General features: G+C 44.3%; 1 protein-coding gene and 1 non-coding gene across 2 annotated transcripts; one reads left to right on the top strand and one right to left on the bottom strand.

Annotated features, from left to right (window-relative positions):
• Positions 1-5,654: 5,654 nt before the first annotated feature.
• Positions 5,655-5,727, top strand: TRNAF-GAA. Its single transcript has one exon. It is a non-coding gene; the product is annotated as a tRNA-Phe (tRNA).
• A 4,989-nt stretch (positions 5,728-10,716) lies between these two features.
• On the bottom strand, positions 10,717-14,721 carry LOC124677313 (mitochondrial phosphate carrier protein 3, mitochondrial-like). Its single transcript, XM_047213313.1, has 6 exons — positions 14,413-14,721; positions 13,540-13,901; positions 13,408-13,451; positions 11,250-11,464; positions 11,036-11,160; positions 10,717-10,942 (listed from the first exon to the last, which is right to left on the bottom strand). Exons 1-6 carry the CDS (start codon positions 14,719-14,721, stop codon positions 10,882-10,884), a joined length of 1,116 nt encoding a protein of 371 aa, XP_047069269.1. The 3' UTR covers positions 10,717-10,881.
• Between the last annotated feature and the right edge of the window lie 1,796 nt (positions 14,722-16,517).

The raw sequence follows: 16,517 nt of genomic DNA, 5'->3' as shown, positions 1-16,517 counted from the left end.
CCAAAGGTTTCTTTTTAGCATTATCGGCGAGATTAACATCCGGATAACGAGTTTTTCAATGGTGGCAAGTCAAGCATATTATAGACTTTTTTAGGCATAACAGAAATACTTGCACCAAGATCACATAAAGCATTACAATCAAAATCGTTGACTCTTATTTTAATGATGGGCTCCCAACCATCCTCTAACTTTCTAGGAATAGAAGTTTCAAGTTTTAGTTTCTCTTCTCTAGCTTTTATGAGAGCATTTGTAATATGTTTTGTGAAAGCCAAGTTTACAGCGCTAGCATTGGGACTCTTAGCAAGTTTTTGTAAGAACTTTATAACTTCAGAGATGTGGCAATCATCAAAATCTAAATCATTACAATCTAAAGCAATGGGATTATCATCCCCAAGGTTGGAAAAAATTTCAGCGGTTTTATCACGGACGGTTTCGACGAGTTTTAGCAGTTTCAGGTAATTTTGCGCGCTTTGCACTAGGAGTAGAAGCATTGCAAACACCAATTATTTTACCATTGATAGTAGGGGGTGTAGCAACATGTGAAGAATCAGCATTTCTAGTGGTGGTAATAGTCCAAACTTTAGCTACATTTTCCTCTTTAGCTAGTTTTTCATTTTCTTCTCTATCCCACCTAGCACGCAGTTCAACCATTAATCTTATATTCTCATTAATTCTAACTTGGATGGCATTTGCTGTAGTAACAATTTTATTTTCAATATCCCTATTAGGCATAACTTTCGATTTCAAAAGATCAACATCGGAGGCAAGACTATCAACTCTAGAAGCAAGAATATCAATTTTATTGAGCTTTTCCTCAACAGATTTGTTAAAGGCGGTTTGTGTACTAATAAATTCTTTAAGCATAGCTTCAAGTCCAGGGGGTGTATTCCTATTATTGTTGTAAGAATTCCCATAAGAATTAGCATAACCGTTACCATTATTATAAGGATATGGCCTATAGTTATTACTAGAATTGTTCAGATAAGCATTGTTGTTCAAATTATTATTTTTAATGAAGTTTACATCAACATGTTCTTCTTGGGCAACCAATGAAGCTAATGGAACATTATTAGGATCAACATTAGTCCTATCATTCGCAAGCATAGACATAATAGCATCAACCTTATCATTCAAGGAAGAGGATTCTTCAACAGAATTTACCTTCTTACCTTGTGGAGCTCTTTCCGTGTGCCATTCAGAGTAATTAACCATCATATTATCAAGGAGCTTTATTGCTTCACCAAGAGTGATGGACATAAAGGTACCTCTAGCAGCTGAATTTAATAAATTCCGCGAAGAAAAATTTAGTCCTGCATAGAAGGTTTGGATGATCATCCAAGTAGTCAGTCCATGGGTTGGGCAATTTTTAACCAGAGATTTCATTCTTTCCCAAGCTTGAGCAACATGTTCATTATCCAATTGTTTAAAATTCATTATGCTACTCCTCAAAGATATAATTTTAGCAGGGGGATAATATCTACCAATAAAAGCATCCTTGCATTTAGTCCATGAATCAATACTATTCTTAGGCGAGAGATAGCAACCAATCTTTAGCTCTTCCTCTTAATGAGAAAGGAAACAATTTTAATTTTATAATGTCACCATCTACATCTTTATACTTTTGCATTTCACACAATTCAACAAAATTATTGAGATGGGAAGCGAGCATCATCGGAACTAACACCGAGAAAATTGCTCTCTCATAACAAGATTAAGTAAAGCGAGGTTTAATTTCAAAGAATTCTGCTGTAGTAGCGAGGTGGAGCAATAGGTGTGCATAGGAAATCATTATTATTTGTGCTAGTGAAGTCACACAACTTAGTATTTTCAGGGGTAGCCATTTTAGCAGTAGTAAATAAAGCAAACTAGATAAAGTAAATGCAAGTAAACTAATTTTTTTTTGTGTTTTTGATATAGAGTGCAATACAGTAAATAAAGTAAAGCTAGCAACTAATTTTTTTGTGCTTTGATATAATGCAGCAAACAAAGTAGTAAATAAAATAAAGCAAGACAAAAACAAAGTAAAGAGATTGAGAAGTGGAGACTCCCCTTGCAGCGTGTCTTGATCTCCCGGGCAACGGCGCCAGAAAATATGCTTGATGGCGTGTATTTCACACGTTCGTTGGGAACCCCAAGAGGAAGGTATGATGCGCACAGCAGCAAGTTTTCCCTCGAAAGAAACCAAGGTTTATCGAACCAGGAGGAGCCAAGGAGCACGTTGAAGGTTGATGGTGGCGGGATGTAGTGCGGCGCAACACCAGAGATTCCGGCGCCAACGTGGAACCTGCACAACACAACCAAAGTACTTTGCCCACACGAAACAGTGAGATTGTCAATCTCACCGGCTTGCTGTAACAAAGGATTAACCGTATTGTGTGGAAGATGATTGTTTGCAGAGAAAACAGTAAAAACGAGTATTGCGACGAGATTTGTATTTCGAGTATTAAAGAATGGACCGGGGTCCACGGTTCACTAGAGGTGTCTCTCCCATAAGATAAAAGCATGTTGGGTGAACAAATTACGGTCGGGCAATTGACAAATAGAGAGGGCATAACAATGCACATACATGTCATGATAAGTACGAGTGAGATTTAATTGGGCATTACGACAAAGTACATAGACCGCCATCTATGCCTAAAAAGTCCACCTTCGGGTTATCATCCGAACCCCTTCCGGTATTAAGTTGCAAAGCAACGAGACAATTGCATTAAGTATGGTGCGTAATGTAATCAATAACTACATCCTCGGACATAGCATCAATGTTTTATCCCTAGTGGCAACGAGCACAACACAACCTTAGAACTTTACGTCACTTGTCCCGGTGTCAATGCGAGGCATGAACCCACTATCGAGCATAAATACTCCCTCTTGGAGTTAAGAGTAAAAACTTGGCCGAGCCTCTACTAATAATGGAGAGCATGCAAGATCATAAACAACACATATGCAATAACTTGATAATTAACATAACATGGTATTCTCTATCCATCGGATCCCGACAAACACAACATATAGCATTACGAGATAGATGATCTTGATCATGTTAGGCAGCTCACAAGATCCAACAATGAAGCACAATGAGGAGAAGACAACCATCTAGCTACTGCTATGGACCCATAGTCCGAGGGGTGAACTACTCACTCATCACTCCGGAGGCGACCATGGCGGTGTAGAGTCCTCCGGGAGATGAATCCCCTCTCCGGCAGGGTGCCGGAGGAGATCTCCAGAATCCCCCGAGATGGGATTGGCGGCGGCGGCGTCTCTGGAAGGTTTTCCGTATCGTGATTTTTCGCATCAGGGGTTTCGCGACGAATGCTTTAAGTAGGCGGAAGGGCAGAGTCGGGGGGCTGACGAGGGGCCCACACCATAGGGCGGCGTGGGCCCCTCCTTGGCCGCGCCGCCTTGTGGTCTGGCCACCTCGTGGCCCCACTTCGTATGCTCTTCGGTCTTCTGGAAGGTTCGTGGCAAAATAGGACCACGGGTCTTTGTTTCGTCCAATTCCGAGAATATTTCGTTACTAGGATTTACCGAAACCAAAAACAGCGAGAAAACAACAACTAGCACTTCGGCATCTTGTTAATAGGTTAGTTCCAGAAAATGCACGAATATGACATAAAGTGTGCATAAAACATGTAGGTATCATCAATAATATGGCATAGACCATAAGAAATTATCGATACGTCGGAGACGTATCAAAGTCTCCAATTCCCCTCAGATGAATGATGAATAGCTCAAGACTATCTTGTTTATCGTCTTATTTGCCTTCTTTTTGGGCGTGAAGAAGTGTCAAACCAAAATACCCAATAAGCATAAGCATTAGCTCTCCCTGAAAAGGAGGTGATCCAGCCGCACCTTCCAGTACGGCTACCTTGTTACGACTTCACTCCAGTCGCAAGCCTAGCCTTAGGCATCCCCTCCTTACGGTTAAGGGTAATGACTTCAAACATGGCCAACTCCTATAGTGTGACGGGCGGTGTGTACAAGGCCCGGGAACGGATTCACCGCCGTATGGCCGACCGGCGATTACTAACGATTCTGCTTCATGCGGGCGAGTTGCGGCACTGCAATCCGAGCGAGGACGGGTTTTTGGAGTTAGCTCACCCTCGCGAGATCGCGACCCTTTGTCCCGCCCATTGTAGCACGTGTGTCGCCCAGGGCATAAGGGGCATGATGACTTGGCCTCATCCTCTCCTTCCTCCGGCTTAACACCGGCGGTCCGTTCAGGGTTCCAAACTCATAGTGGCTCTCTCGAAATACGTGTCCGGATAGCCCAAAGTCTCGATAGTTAGCTCTAGGTCTTCCGGTCAAAAAACAACGTCGATGAAGGCGTGTACGTGCACTATTACGTGGTAGGGATTGCAATTTTTCTCGCATTTTCGTTTTTGCACTCAAACTCAAGGAAGAAACTTTGCTTCTTATCTTTTTTTTAAAGATTGACGAATCAAATGATATTTCTGTTCTAATTTCTGCCTCTTCTTCTCCCTCTGAATCAAAATTTTTTTTGCCATAATGTGCCGTTATCGATCATGATATACGTAATAACTCAGACATCCATTTCAAATGCATATCCCATTTTTGCGCAGCAGGGTTATGAAAACCCACGAGAAGCAACTGGACGAATTGTATGTGCCAATTGCCATTTAGCTAGCAAGCCCGTGGATATTGAACTTCCCCAAGCGGTGCTTCCCGATACTGTATTTGAAGCAGTTCTTCGAATTCCTTATGATATGCAATTGAAACAAGTTCTTGCTAATGGAAAAAAGGGAGGGTTGAATGTGGGCGCTGTTCTTATTTTGCCTGAGGACCATATTCTGACTTTTTCTGGTGAATATCCAACAAGAGGTTCCATTGAATGAATAATGGATCCAGATCCTAAGAACAATAAAGCTTTTGAATAAGCATGAGTGATCAAATGAAATAAAGCAGCTTGATAAGAACCTATACCTAGAGCTAACATCATATAACCCAAGCGAGACATTGTAGAATAGGCTAAGCTTCTTTTAATATCTCTTTGAGCAATAGCTAAAGTAGCTCCTAAGAAAAGTGTTATTGTACCTACTAAAGAAATTAAAGTCATTATCAAAGGTAGAGATATGAAAAGAGGAAAAAGCCGAGCTAGAAGAAAAATCCCGGCAGCAACCATAGTTGCTGCGTGTATAAGAGCGGAAATGGGAGTGTGTCCTTCCATAGCATCTGGTAACCATACGTGAAGAGGGAATTGTGCAGATTTCGCAACTGCGCCAAGGAATACACAAAGTAGTAAGTAAAGAGTTGATTCCATTATTAGGAATCCAGTTATTAGCTATTTTGAACAAATCCCTAAACTCTAAACTACCTGTTATCCAAAAAAACCTAAAATTCCTAATAATAAACCAAAATCTCCTACACGATTAGTTACAAAAGCTTCACAAAGGAGTGCGAAGAGAACTCAATGGATCTTATCCTAGAATATAATATATTTGTTTTTTATTAGAGTATCGGGAAAGAATCCCGGTTATTCGCTCTATTTTTCAGTATTATTAAGTAAGCCATGTACAATGCATAGGACTACCCCCCATTTTACAATTTCGAATTTGAAATCCTTTATTTAATTTATTTTTTAGTCCCTTTAATTGACATAGATACAAATACTCTACTAGGATGATGCACAAGAAAAGGTCAGGATAGCTCAGTTGGTAGAGCAGAGGACTGAAAATCCTCGTGTCACCAGTTCAAATCTGGTTCCTGGCAGAGAAAAAAAAAGATCTACCGAATAGGTATTGATACAAATACCTCGAGATGGGTTGGGATACATATTCATTAATAATATAAATAGAGTATGATTTATTCATCTAAGTGGATAAGTCTATAATAAAGAATAAAGAAGCACTTCTTTTTATAGAAGTAGAAAGAAAAAAATATATCTTTTCTTTATGGTACAGAAGGAGGTTAGATTAGGCTCCCCCTTTATTTTTTTTTGCATTTCTTAATTTTATATTCTGCTATTCCGACGAATCTTTATTTTAGTCTTGCTTATCTTAATCTTACTTTCCTAGTTGTGCTAAGTCATGTGCGCGATACAAAGTTCGTGGTAGAGAACTTCTTTGAGTCATCCTATCTTTCTGTTCATTATGAAGGAAATTAATATGTGATTTTCAAAATAGGGAATCTAAATGAAACCTTTTTTTTGCTCAGTCTATCTGGACTGCTTTTGTATAATAGGATTTAATTAGAAATAGGTATTCCGTTTCATCTAGGAACAGAACGTAAAAATATCCCTTTACTGGAATAAAATCTGGAATTGTGTTGTATAAGTGAGCATGAATTTTTTATCATTCAATGAGCATCTTGTATTTCATAAAAATTGGGGGTTATATAGTCCTTACGTAAGGGCCACCCTATCCAACTTTCAGGCATTAGGATACGTTTAAGGCGCGGATGATTATCATAAGAGATTCCCACCATATCATAAGATTCGCGTTCTTGAAAATCGGCACTTCTCCAAATCCAGAAGACAGACGGAATTCTAGGATTATCCTTTTGGGCAAAGACTTTTATACAGACTTCTTCTGGATTATCTATGCCATACTGTATTCTCGTAAGATGATACACGCTAGCTAAAGATCCACCGGGTGCTACATCATAAGCACATTGGGAGCGTAAATAATTGTAACCATATACATATAAAATGACAGCAATGGAATCCCAATCCCCTGCTTTTATTTGTAAAGTCTCTATTCCTCGGTGATCAAAGCCCAAAGATCTATGAACTACCTCATGTTTGACTAGCCAATTAGATAACCAACCCTGCTGCATTGTCTTCATCTCTCCCTCTTTGTATAAATATTTCACATTTCGGATGCAAGAAAGATTGCCCGGCTTTTCATTTTTTCTACACAAACCAAAATAAATCAAAATTAGCATGTGTAGTAATCGTATACGCATTGAACCTAAAAAATTAGTCTATGTTTTCATACCTAGTCATGTTTTCAGTTTGAAGTTAATTTTTTGCGCAATGTTCACTAAAATAAGCATACCTTTCAGTTTTCGATTTATGACCACTTAAAATATTCATAGAAGACATGTGCATCTATTTATATTCACCAAAAATCACGGTAGGGCAGCTGCCCAGCTTCGCCCCTGGATGCCTTCATTAAGCTACTCGAGTAAAACGTGTGTATCCCATATTCAATTTTTAATTGTTGGTTGTTTAGTTCCATCTGGCGAAAATAGGTCGTGAAACTGAAATTTAATAGTCCCTCTGGACCATAGCATGGTGTTTACCCTTTATTTGAAATGCATTTTAAATATATTTATTAATATAAAAATACAAATAAAAATGTTTTGTTTATATCTTGACATGTTACATGTTCACAAAGCTGTTTCAACAAAAAGCGATATGTTTTGTGGCTTGCGTATATTAAAAAAATTAGTGCTAAAATAGTCTATTTCTCGAGGCATTATTTGTCTTTTTTACATAGGGTAGAAAAAATGTCGATTTTATGTGAAATTTTACGTGCACACATAGAACATGTCTCTCTACATGCGAAATTATTTTCCTAATTATTTTGCATTTTTTGAAATATGTCTTATACATAAAGGGTGCATATGCAGCCGGGTTCAGTTTTGGTTTTCCGGATTGTCATTGTTTTAGTTTAAAAACCCCTAGACACTTATTATGAATTGGAGGAGTACTGATTTGTCATTTAGATGGTTGATGATGTGCTCTTAATTTTCCCACTTGAGAGCATCTCCAGTCGCATTCCCCAAAGCATCTCCAAAGAGCGCCGGATTGAGCGTTTGGGGGACGTGTTTCGTTCGTGCCGCGTTTGGGGGACGTCGCTTCCCAGTCGCGTCCCCCAAACAAAATTTCGAAAATTTTAAACTTAAGCGAGATTCGATTAGATTCGTCCAAACTTACATAGATTCGAACGAAATTTGACTAAATTTAAACTAAACCTAATCTAGAAGTACTTGCGGCGGCCGGAGGCGTCGTAGTACTGGTGGAAGTTGTACATGTCGTCGGTGACGACCTCCTGCTTGACACGCTCGTCGACGGGCTCGTCCTTCACCAAACCGCTTGGTCCTGCCTCGCCGTCGTCGGTGAGGTCCACCAGCGGCTTGCCGGAGTCGCGGATGGACATGGCGATCGCTGTCTCGACGTCGCCCCTCCAGGCGTCCTTGTCGTTGAGCGACGCCAAGAACGCCGCCCGCAGACCTGGGCAGTCCTCGGGGTCGTCGCTGCTGGCGATGAGCCGCTGCTGCCGCTCGTACTCAGCCAGCAGCGCCGCCTACGCCGCTTCCTCCGGCTCCTCCTTCACCTCCGGCTTCGGGATGAGGAGGGCGCCGCCGCGCCTCTCTTGCTGCCGCCGGCTGCCGCTGCCGCCACGCCTCGTGTTGACGGGCGTCGCCGGCTCCTCCTTCACCTCGCGTTTGGGGACGATGTAGGGCGCCGAGCGGTACGACGAGGACGGCGTCGATCAGGCCGGTCCTGAGTAAGAAGAGTTCGAGGAGGATGAGTACGTCGTCCTCCTCGGCTGCCATTGCGCTGGTCCTCCTCGAGGAGACGGTGGCGGTGACGACGGCGTCTCCAACCTTGGAGCGCCGTTGCGGATGCCGCGGATGACGTTCTCGAGGGTGCGCCCCGGAACGTCCCAGAACAGGGCGCGGCCGTCCTTGTTCCAGCTGTTGGGCCCGCCGACGAGCCCGTGGGTGCTGTGCATCTCGATGTCGTACTTCGCCTTGAAGTACGTCTTCCACCACTCGTCGTTGTCGTTGGCCGCCCACGTCGGATCCAAACGCTCGTCGGCGGTGAGTTGAGCCCGCCGGGCCTTGATGCCGTCCCGCCACTGTTCCATCCCCGGCTTCGGCGGTGGCGGGACGCCAATGCCGTTCACGGCCATCTTCCAGCTGCCGCTGCTTGGCAGCCGCATGTACGGCGGGACTGGATATTGGGCGTGGTACAGCGCCCACGCCTCCGGCACGGTTAGGCTGCCGCGGCCGAAGCCGTTCGCCGTGGCGATCTTGCGGGAGGACGAGCTCGATATTTTTTTGGAGCGGCGAGGAGAAGATCTGGGAGGGGGGAGGCGGCGGCGACGAGAAGGTTTGGGAGCGGTGAGAAATTGGGGGACGAACTGCAGGGCGTCTTTATGTACAGGGGCGGCAGCGGGTGGTTGCACGCAATAACGCCGGCGCGGACGGCCACGCGGACGGCCACGCGGCCATGCACGACGAGACGCGTCCCTGCGTCGCCTGGGAATACTGGGACGCCATTAATGTCGCTTGACCAAAGGTAGGCGACGGGCTTTTAGACTTCCGAGCCGCTGATGCGTCTGGCCCACGTCGCTTCGCGTCGCTTTTCGTTGTGTCCGGCGTGCCCGGAGCATCCCCTGTGGGACGGGAATGGGCTCGGAGCGCCGGACACCGTATCGAGACGCGCCGGACAAAAATGAGCTTTGCGGGACGCGGCTGGAACCTTTTTTGGTCCGGCGCGCCCCAAATTGCTTTCGGGGACGCGACTCGAGATGCTCTGAGCCCCAGGTACATGTTAAGCGAGGCAGTAGAGCATTCTTTTTTCTCATTGTATTTAGGCGTCTCTGTCTTGTATTTGCATTACTTCTCACAATGTACTACTACCTCCGATTCAAGGAATAAGGCGCCCTCGTTTTACGTGTTTTTCGTTTGACTAAGAATTACTTCAAATGTATAAAGATTATTTGTATGAAATTAACATCATTAGAAAGTGTTTTTCAATACGAATCCAACGATACTAATTACATATAATATAACAATGATTTTGTTGCTCAATTTTTATGGTCAAAGTTTGCATTGGAATACGTGTGCGCCTTATTCCTTGGGACGGAGGTAGTACCTGTCAATAAAAAAATGTCTCAAGTTTGTCCGACATTCTTTTATGGACAAGGAAGTATTGAAGTTTGTCCTCTTGACTTCTGCCATGTTAACGTTCCAACAACTGGCCACGTTGCATTATTCTCCCTTTTCCATATAATAATTCACGCTTTCTTTTCCGTTTCCGTATTTGCAGATAAATAGTCCGCATACCTTTGTGTATCGTACTATCGTATCACTGAGCTGCCACAGGGGATCACGAAAACAACTAGAGAAGCACGAAACGAAACGTGGCAGATTGTTATTTCATAGGAGTTTTGAGATCTTTTCCCGGTTGGCGTATGGCTCCACTGGTTCTCCTGATGGAGTGCCTGTTTCCGAGAACGACAGCTGAACACATCTGGCCTTCCCAGCCTAGTTTTTGGCCTGAAATAAGGTAAACCATTTGGTTTTTACTTGGTCGATTGTACAACTGTACGCAGTATCCAGACCTGTGGCTATGTCGACAAGGTACTTCCCGCGTACCGGGAGTGCTTGGTTGACGCACAATCACCAATCCATGTCAGCAACTGTGAAAACTCACTGGCAATTGTCGGCAGTGAAAACACGGCAAACACCACGGCCCCGTCGGCCCGTCAATGCACTGCTGTCAAAACATAGAGCTAGTACAACATAGCAAAAGTTAAATTTCAAAGACACTGCAAGAACGCTCTTTGAACTGAGGAAGACAACACCCTTCACAATGCCACAGAGGAGAAATCAGACCAGCAGTACATATCTTGAGCTGAACAGTGTTATGCAAGGTTCCAGTACAGCTCTTACTGCAAAAACTGCCTCATAAGTAAGACAGTGATCTCATGGGTTCCAGGAAATCCATCCTTCAACGGGCAATATTGAGCTAAACATTGTTCCTAAACTGTTTTGAAAACCTAATTACCAGGGTTGCATCTAAGCATTCCAGAAAATAATCATCTGCTCTTAAAAGGATGAGCTATTTCGTCATCATCCAATTCGGCGCCAAAAAATGTTGTTAGAAATCAGGTATAGAATCCAGCCTCAGCCCTTCAGCTGCTCTCCAGCAGCTGCAGGTGTTGGAGCAACTCCACCAGTAGTTGGCCTGGAAAAGACAATGATCTTTGATTAAGTCGCCGTGAACTATATGGCATATCAATAAGGGGATACGTGTCACAATAGAACATAAAATACTTACAATCCAACCATGACTTTAAAAGCATCATAGATACCCCACTGTGCTCCAGTGAGAGTACCGATCATCACGATACGCAGAGGCAGTCCACGCGTGAACAGACCCCACAGACCAAGCTTCTTCACAGCCTGAGCATGCAATAAACATATTTTGAGAAGAAAATCCCAAGACAAATGTGAAAGGTAGCTAAGAACTGAACACAAGGTAGAAAGCTCACATCACCAACAGTTGCACCCTGAGCATTGTTGAGAAACGAAACAAGGTTGTCTGCTGGGTGTGAAACTATTGCGCAGAACACTCCAGCAACATAGCCACCTGCGAAGCTCACTCCCAGCTGGAGAGGCTTGCTGCACTCACTCTTGGGCGCCGGAATTGCATATTTGTAGATCATCTCAACGATCGTCTCAAAAGAGGCAAATTTCATCATGGTGTCTGCATTGTATAAAAGGATTAGATAGTGGATTAGATAGTGCTTAAGCATCAACAAGATGGCAGTTTGATCACTACAGCATGATTAGAGCTCCAGTGTTCAGAGTCAAAACATAAGATCCTCAATATGTGTATTGACACTAAAAGAGCAAATTCTCTACAATATAGCAATAAGTAATCTGTCTGTAATAAATATAATCCACGTAATTGGAGTTTCATTCTAGTATAGCAGAGAGAACTCAAGCAGTGTGGATACTCTTTATATGCACACATAAAATCTTGAAAATCATTGAGTGATTCCAAGAAGAACAAGAGTATGTGCAACAAGGAGTTAATGTATTAGAAAATCTATACTGGAGTTCAAATGAAACAATGCACTAAATCTATACTCAAGCAGTGTGGATACTCTTTATACGCACACATAACTATTGCTGCGCACGCAAAAATATACGCCACTTAATTGGAGTTTCACTCCATAATAGCAGAGAGAACTCAAGCAGTTGTGGAAGATCTATATATGCACATACATAAAAGTTGAAAATCATGATCTGATTTCAAGAATAATAAGATAATGTGCAACAAGGAGCTAATGTACCAGTAGAAACCCAATACTGGAGTTGAAACGAAAGAATGTGCTCAAGACAGAACAAGTAGTAATGATTTCTCCGCACAAAAAACATATACACCACTTAATTGGAGTTTCGCTCCAGAATAGCAGAGAAAACTCAAGCAGTTGTGGATGATCTATATATGCACATACATAAACCTTGAAAAACATGATCTGATTTCAAGAATAACAAGACTATGTGCAACTAGGAGTCAATGTACTAGAAAACCTACACTCAAGTGGAAGTAAATGTGAAAAAGACTGAACAAATAGTAACGATTGCTGCACACAAAAATCATATTCGCCACTTAATTGGAGTTTCACTCCATAATAGCAGAGAGAACTCAAGCAGTTGTGGATGATCGATATATGCACATACATAAACCTTGAAAATCATGATCTGATTTCAAGAATAACAAGACCATGTGCAACGAGGAGTTAGAAATCTATACTGAAGTCGAAATGAAAGAATGTGTTGAAGACTGAAAAGTAGTATTGATTACTGCGCACACAGAACATATACGCCACTTAATTGGAGTTTCACTCCAGAATAGCGGAGAGAACTCAAGCAGTTGTGGATGATCCATATATGCACATATAAACCTTGAAAATCATGATCTGGTTTCAAGAATAACATGAATATGTGCAACAAGAAAAAGTTAACACTCTACCAAAACTATACTAGAATTGTCCTGATACATGTGCTAACAAGAGCTCAGGGAGCACCCGGTTTCTCTCGCGTACACATCATCACTAAATTGTAGTGCAACACTAATATTTAAAATCATGATAACATGGCATTCCTATAAAGTAAGATAAACTGACTTATCATCAGAAAGAAAGAATGTTACCGACAACAAGTTGTCCACAATGGAAAAAAAATCAAGTAAATAGTGTACACCACTCCATTGGAGCCTATGCCCACTTAATGTTATAATGGGCATATCTCAAGCAGTGTGAAAATATCGCTATATGCACACATAAAATCTTGGAAATCATACTGTGATCTCAAGAAGAACGGTGTGCAAGTAAATGCCTGACTTTGATGCCTACTCCGTATGTCGCTATTAATTACACAAACATACATCCACATATTTGAAAAAAAACACTAAGTTATCATTAATTCACTACATTGCATCCCTGGTAGCAAGTCAAGGTATCATCGCCACAAGTAGTCGTAAGGAGCACAGCTTATCCTCCAAGAACAGGAAAGCTAGTTTTCAAGATCTATATCTATATATGAATTAGAGTAGCAGATGTCTACAAGGAAGCCAAACATTCTAAAAAAAACAGAATGAAACAAAATTTTGGTTACAATAAGGAGGGAACAGAAACTTACATGGAATTTGACGGCCCCAGAGTGGAACGATACCCTTGTACAATCTGCAAACCCAACATTGTTTCAGTAGAGTGAGGTTACAGTTACAGAGAGCAATAAATTCTAATATTTCATTTGCTTGCATCGACTTACCCAGCATATCCTTCAGCCTTCACAAACTTAGGGAGCCCATCAGATAAACCTCTTGCGAAGCCAGGCTGCGTCTGCACACGGACCTTCACAGCCTCCATAGGGCAGAGGGTAACATCTGCAATGACCTCAGCCGAAGCAGAACCAGCAAGATAGATCAAAGTCTTGTACTTGGCTGCGTTCTCAGGTCCAGCAATATCCGAGTAGTACTTCTTGAAGAACTCGTAGAAGCCGAACTTGCATGCGCCTTGACCACTGTAACCGATCAGGGTAGGCACCCAGCCTCTGAAGAAACCCTTTGCCCCTTGCTCTTTCAAGAGGACACCAAATCCTGAAGAGATGCTCTTGTACTTGGCTGGATTAATCTGATAAAACAGGCAAGGTAAAATTTCATTACTAGCTGATTGACAACAATGATGATACTAGCTGATTCACAACAACAATGATGATACCGATCAAGTATTACCAACCATGAAATGAAATCAAGGGATGACATATGTCGTTTGCACTTAGTTTAAAGCAATTACATGATCTAGCATAAAAATCGCGTAAGAAATGTAAGCAATTACATGATGTAGCTACGGGTCTATGCACAGTCACAGTCAAGCAGTATCCAATTTGTCGAATATACAAACATTCTCAAGGAGTTAACTAACACGGCGTCAGGCGCATTTGGCCCAGATCACGTGATAGATAGGAATCATAAAACTATGCAAAATGACCGAAAAAAATCTCACGAGGAACACACGCCTGTCGCACCAACACAATTATATGCTATGTCTACGACCTCACTGACAAATAAGGTGCGATTAAAGAACCACACAATGCATACAAAATATTGGCAAATCACAAAGACAACAAAAGGTAGAAGCTCACCTGCATGTTGCATTTTACGAGATCGAGCGGCGTAACAGTCATGTGCGTGAGACCGCAGCTGGCGATGCCGCCGGCCGTGCACGCCGCGTAGAACGCCGGGGAGTACATTTCTATCTTGCGGGCCGGCTCGCTAGGCGACTGCGCCCACACCGCGGGCCTCGCCGACGCAGCGCCAGACGGCGCGACGAGCCCGCGGCCACCCAGGCCAGCGGCGGCCGAGGTGGTGGTGGTGGTCGAGCCAGCGGCGACGGGGGCCGCGTACAGGAAGCCGGGCAGGAGCGCGTTGCGCGAGCTCTCGGAGACGGCCATGGCTGCTGCGGGATGGTGCGCGCTCGCGGGCACTGGGTGGAGGAGGCTGGAGGGGGCTGTCCTGTGTGTGTAGGGGAACGGAGACGAGCGTGAGAGGCTCGCCGCCAGTTGCTCGCGGGGAGGGAGAACGGTGGGTGGCTGCGCGATTTGTTAGGGCATGGCTCCATGGAAGGTTTTATAACGAAGGGCAGATGGACTCCTGCTAGATGGGCTGGAAGGTGCCAAGCGCTGCTGGTCCAGCCCGCTAAGGAAAGCTTCGCTGAAAATAAAGCCCATTTGGTACGAAATTGGGCCCATAGGGTCTGCCCCGGCCCAACCTGTCATTATGTCACTTTCATTGAAGCACGATTCATATTACTTCATGCTAATATAAATATATCTAGACACATACAACCGTTTTAGCATTAATTAATATGAATCGGAACAAGTACCATAATTGAGGCAGTGGTTTCAGGTCAGTAAAATTTCTGATATTGTTTTGTTAAAAACTACCACTTTTGAGATGACCAACAACAAATCGCAAAAGGTCGTCCAATAGAAGTTTAAGGGATGAGGGGCCACTGCCAGTGCTGACTAGGCCCTCGGGTCCCTCATGGCCACCACCTCCCTCGCGTTGATCCATTGGAGCACGTCCTCCACTGTCACCGTGTCGTTTCGAAGGCCGTCCTCTAGCACGAACACCGAAAAACATGCGATGGTCTGCCGGCGGGAGCCACCGGTACTGCACCTGCACGTACGCCGATCCTAGGTGGAAGAACACCGGCACACAGCTGCATGGCGTCGAACGTCGACTTTCGGGTGCACGAGTCCCCCTGCAACTGCTGGTAGAAGGCGACACTGTTGAACAAACGCATCACGTTGACCCGCGCGTAGCAGTCATTCCGCTGGCCAGTGGCCACGGGCGCCGCACCTCCGCGACTGCCCGGTGCGCACTGCTCGATGATGGCGTCGCGGACGACGTCGTTGCCGTTGACGTTCCGTGCCGTCGGCGAACGCGAACAACCACGGCCGTCGCGCGCACCTACGCGCTGCCATGAGGCCACCTCGGCGGTGCGCGATGGGTGGAAGTAGGTCGGGTACGGCACACCCACGTTATTACCGTGCCACGGGCTCGACTCGATGGCGAGATCGTCATGTTGGTGAACTCAGGGAGGAGGAACAGCCGGATGCCCCACTCGCACCCGTCGTGATGCTAGGAATCCATGTGATGCGGCCTCCTATGAGGAAGTGGTCCCGCGCGCCGTGCGCCGCCCACGTCGGTGACGACCGAAGCGACACGACGAGGTCCTCGGCGAGGGCGTCGCGGAGGCCGTTCCTGAACCCCCACAGGTACCGGCCGACGTAGTAGGAAACGTACATGGCGGCGACGCGGGAGGCGTCAGTGATGAGGCAGTCGTACCGTCCGTTGCCAGGAGCACTAGCGGTGGACCCTCATCCCTTAAACTGCTATTACACAACTTTTTGTGCGGTCTGTTGTTAGTGCATCTCCAACAGACGCGTTATATTTCGCGCTAAATTTCTCTTTCGCCACGCTGTAAATGTATAGCGTGCGTTGCGCTGAAATTTGCCCCGCCGAACGCGCCAAAATGCAGCGCGTGCTCGAACAGTAAAATGGTTCCTCCGCCGGGCACGCCAAAATACAGTACGCGTGGGCGCGGAAAACAACTTTCTACACTAATATGCATTAAACAAAATCAAACACTCACATATAAATCATGAAACAAATGATCTATCATAGTTCAAATGGACACAAAGTGCAACACACATCACATAGTTCAAGAACGACACACAACATG

The sequence above is a fragment of the Lolium rigidum genome, chromosome 7, assembly GCF_022539505.1.
Source record: "Lolium rigidum isolate FL_2022 chromosome 7, APGP_CSIRO_Lrig_0.1, whole genome shotgun sequence".
Lineage (NCBI taxonomy): Eukaryota > Viridiplantae > Streptophyta > Magnoliopsida > Poales > Poaceae > Lolium > Lolium rigidum.
Note: the sequence above shows the minus strand (reverse complement) of the source record. Positions and strands in the feature narration are given on the sequence as shown.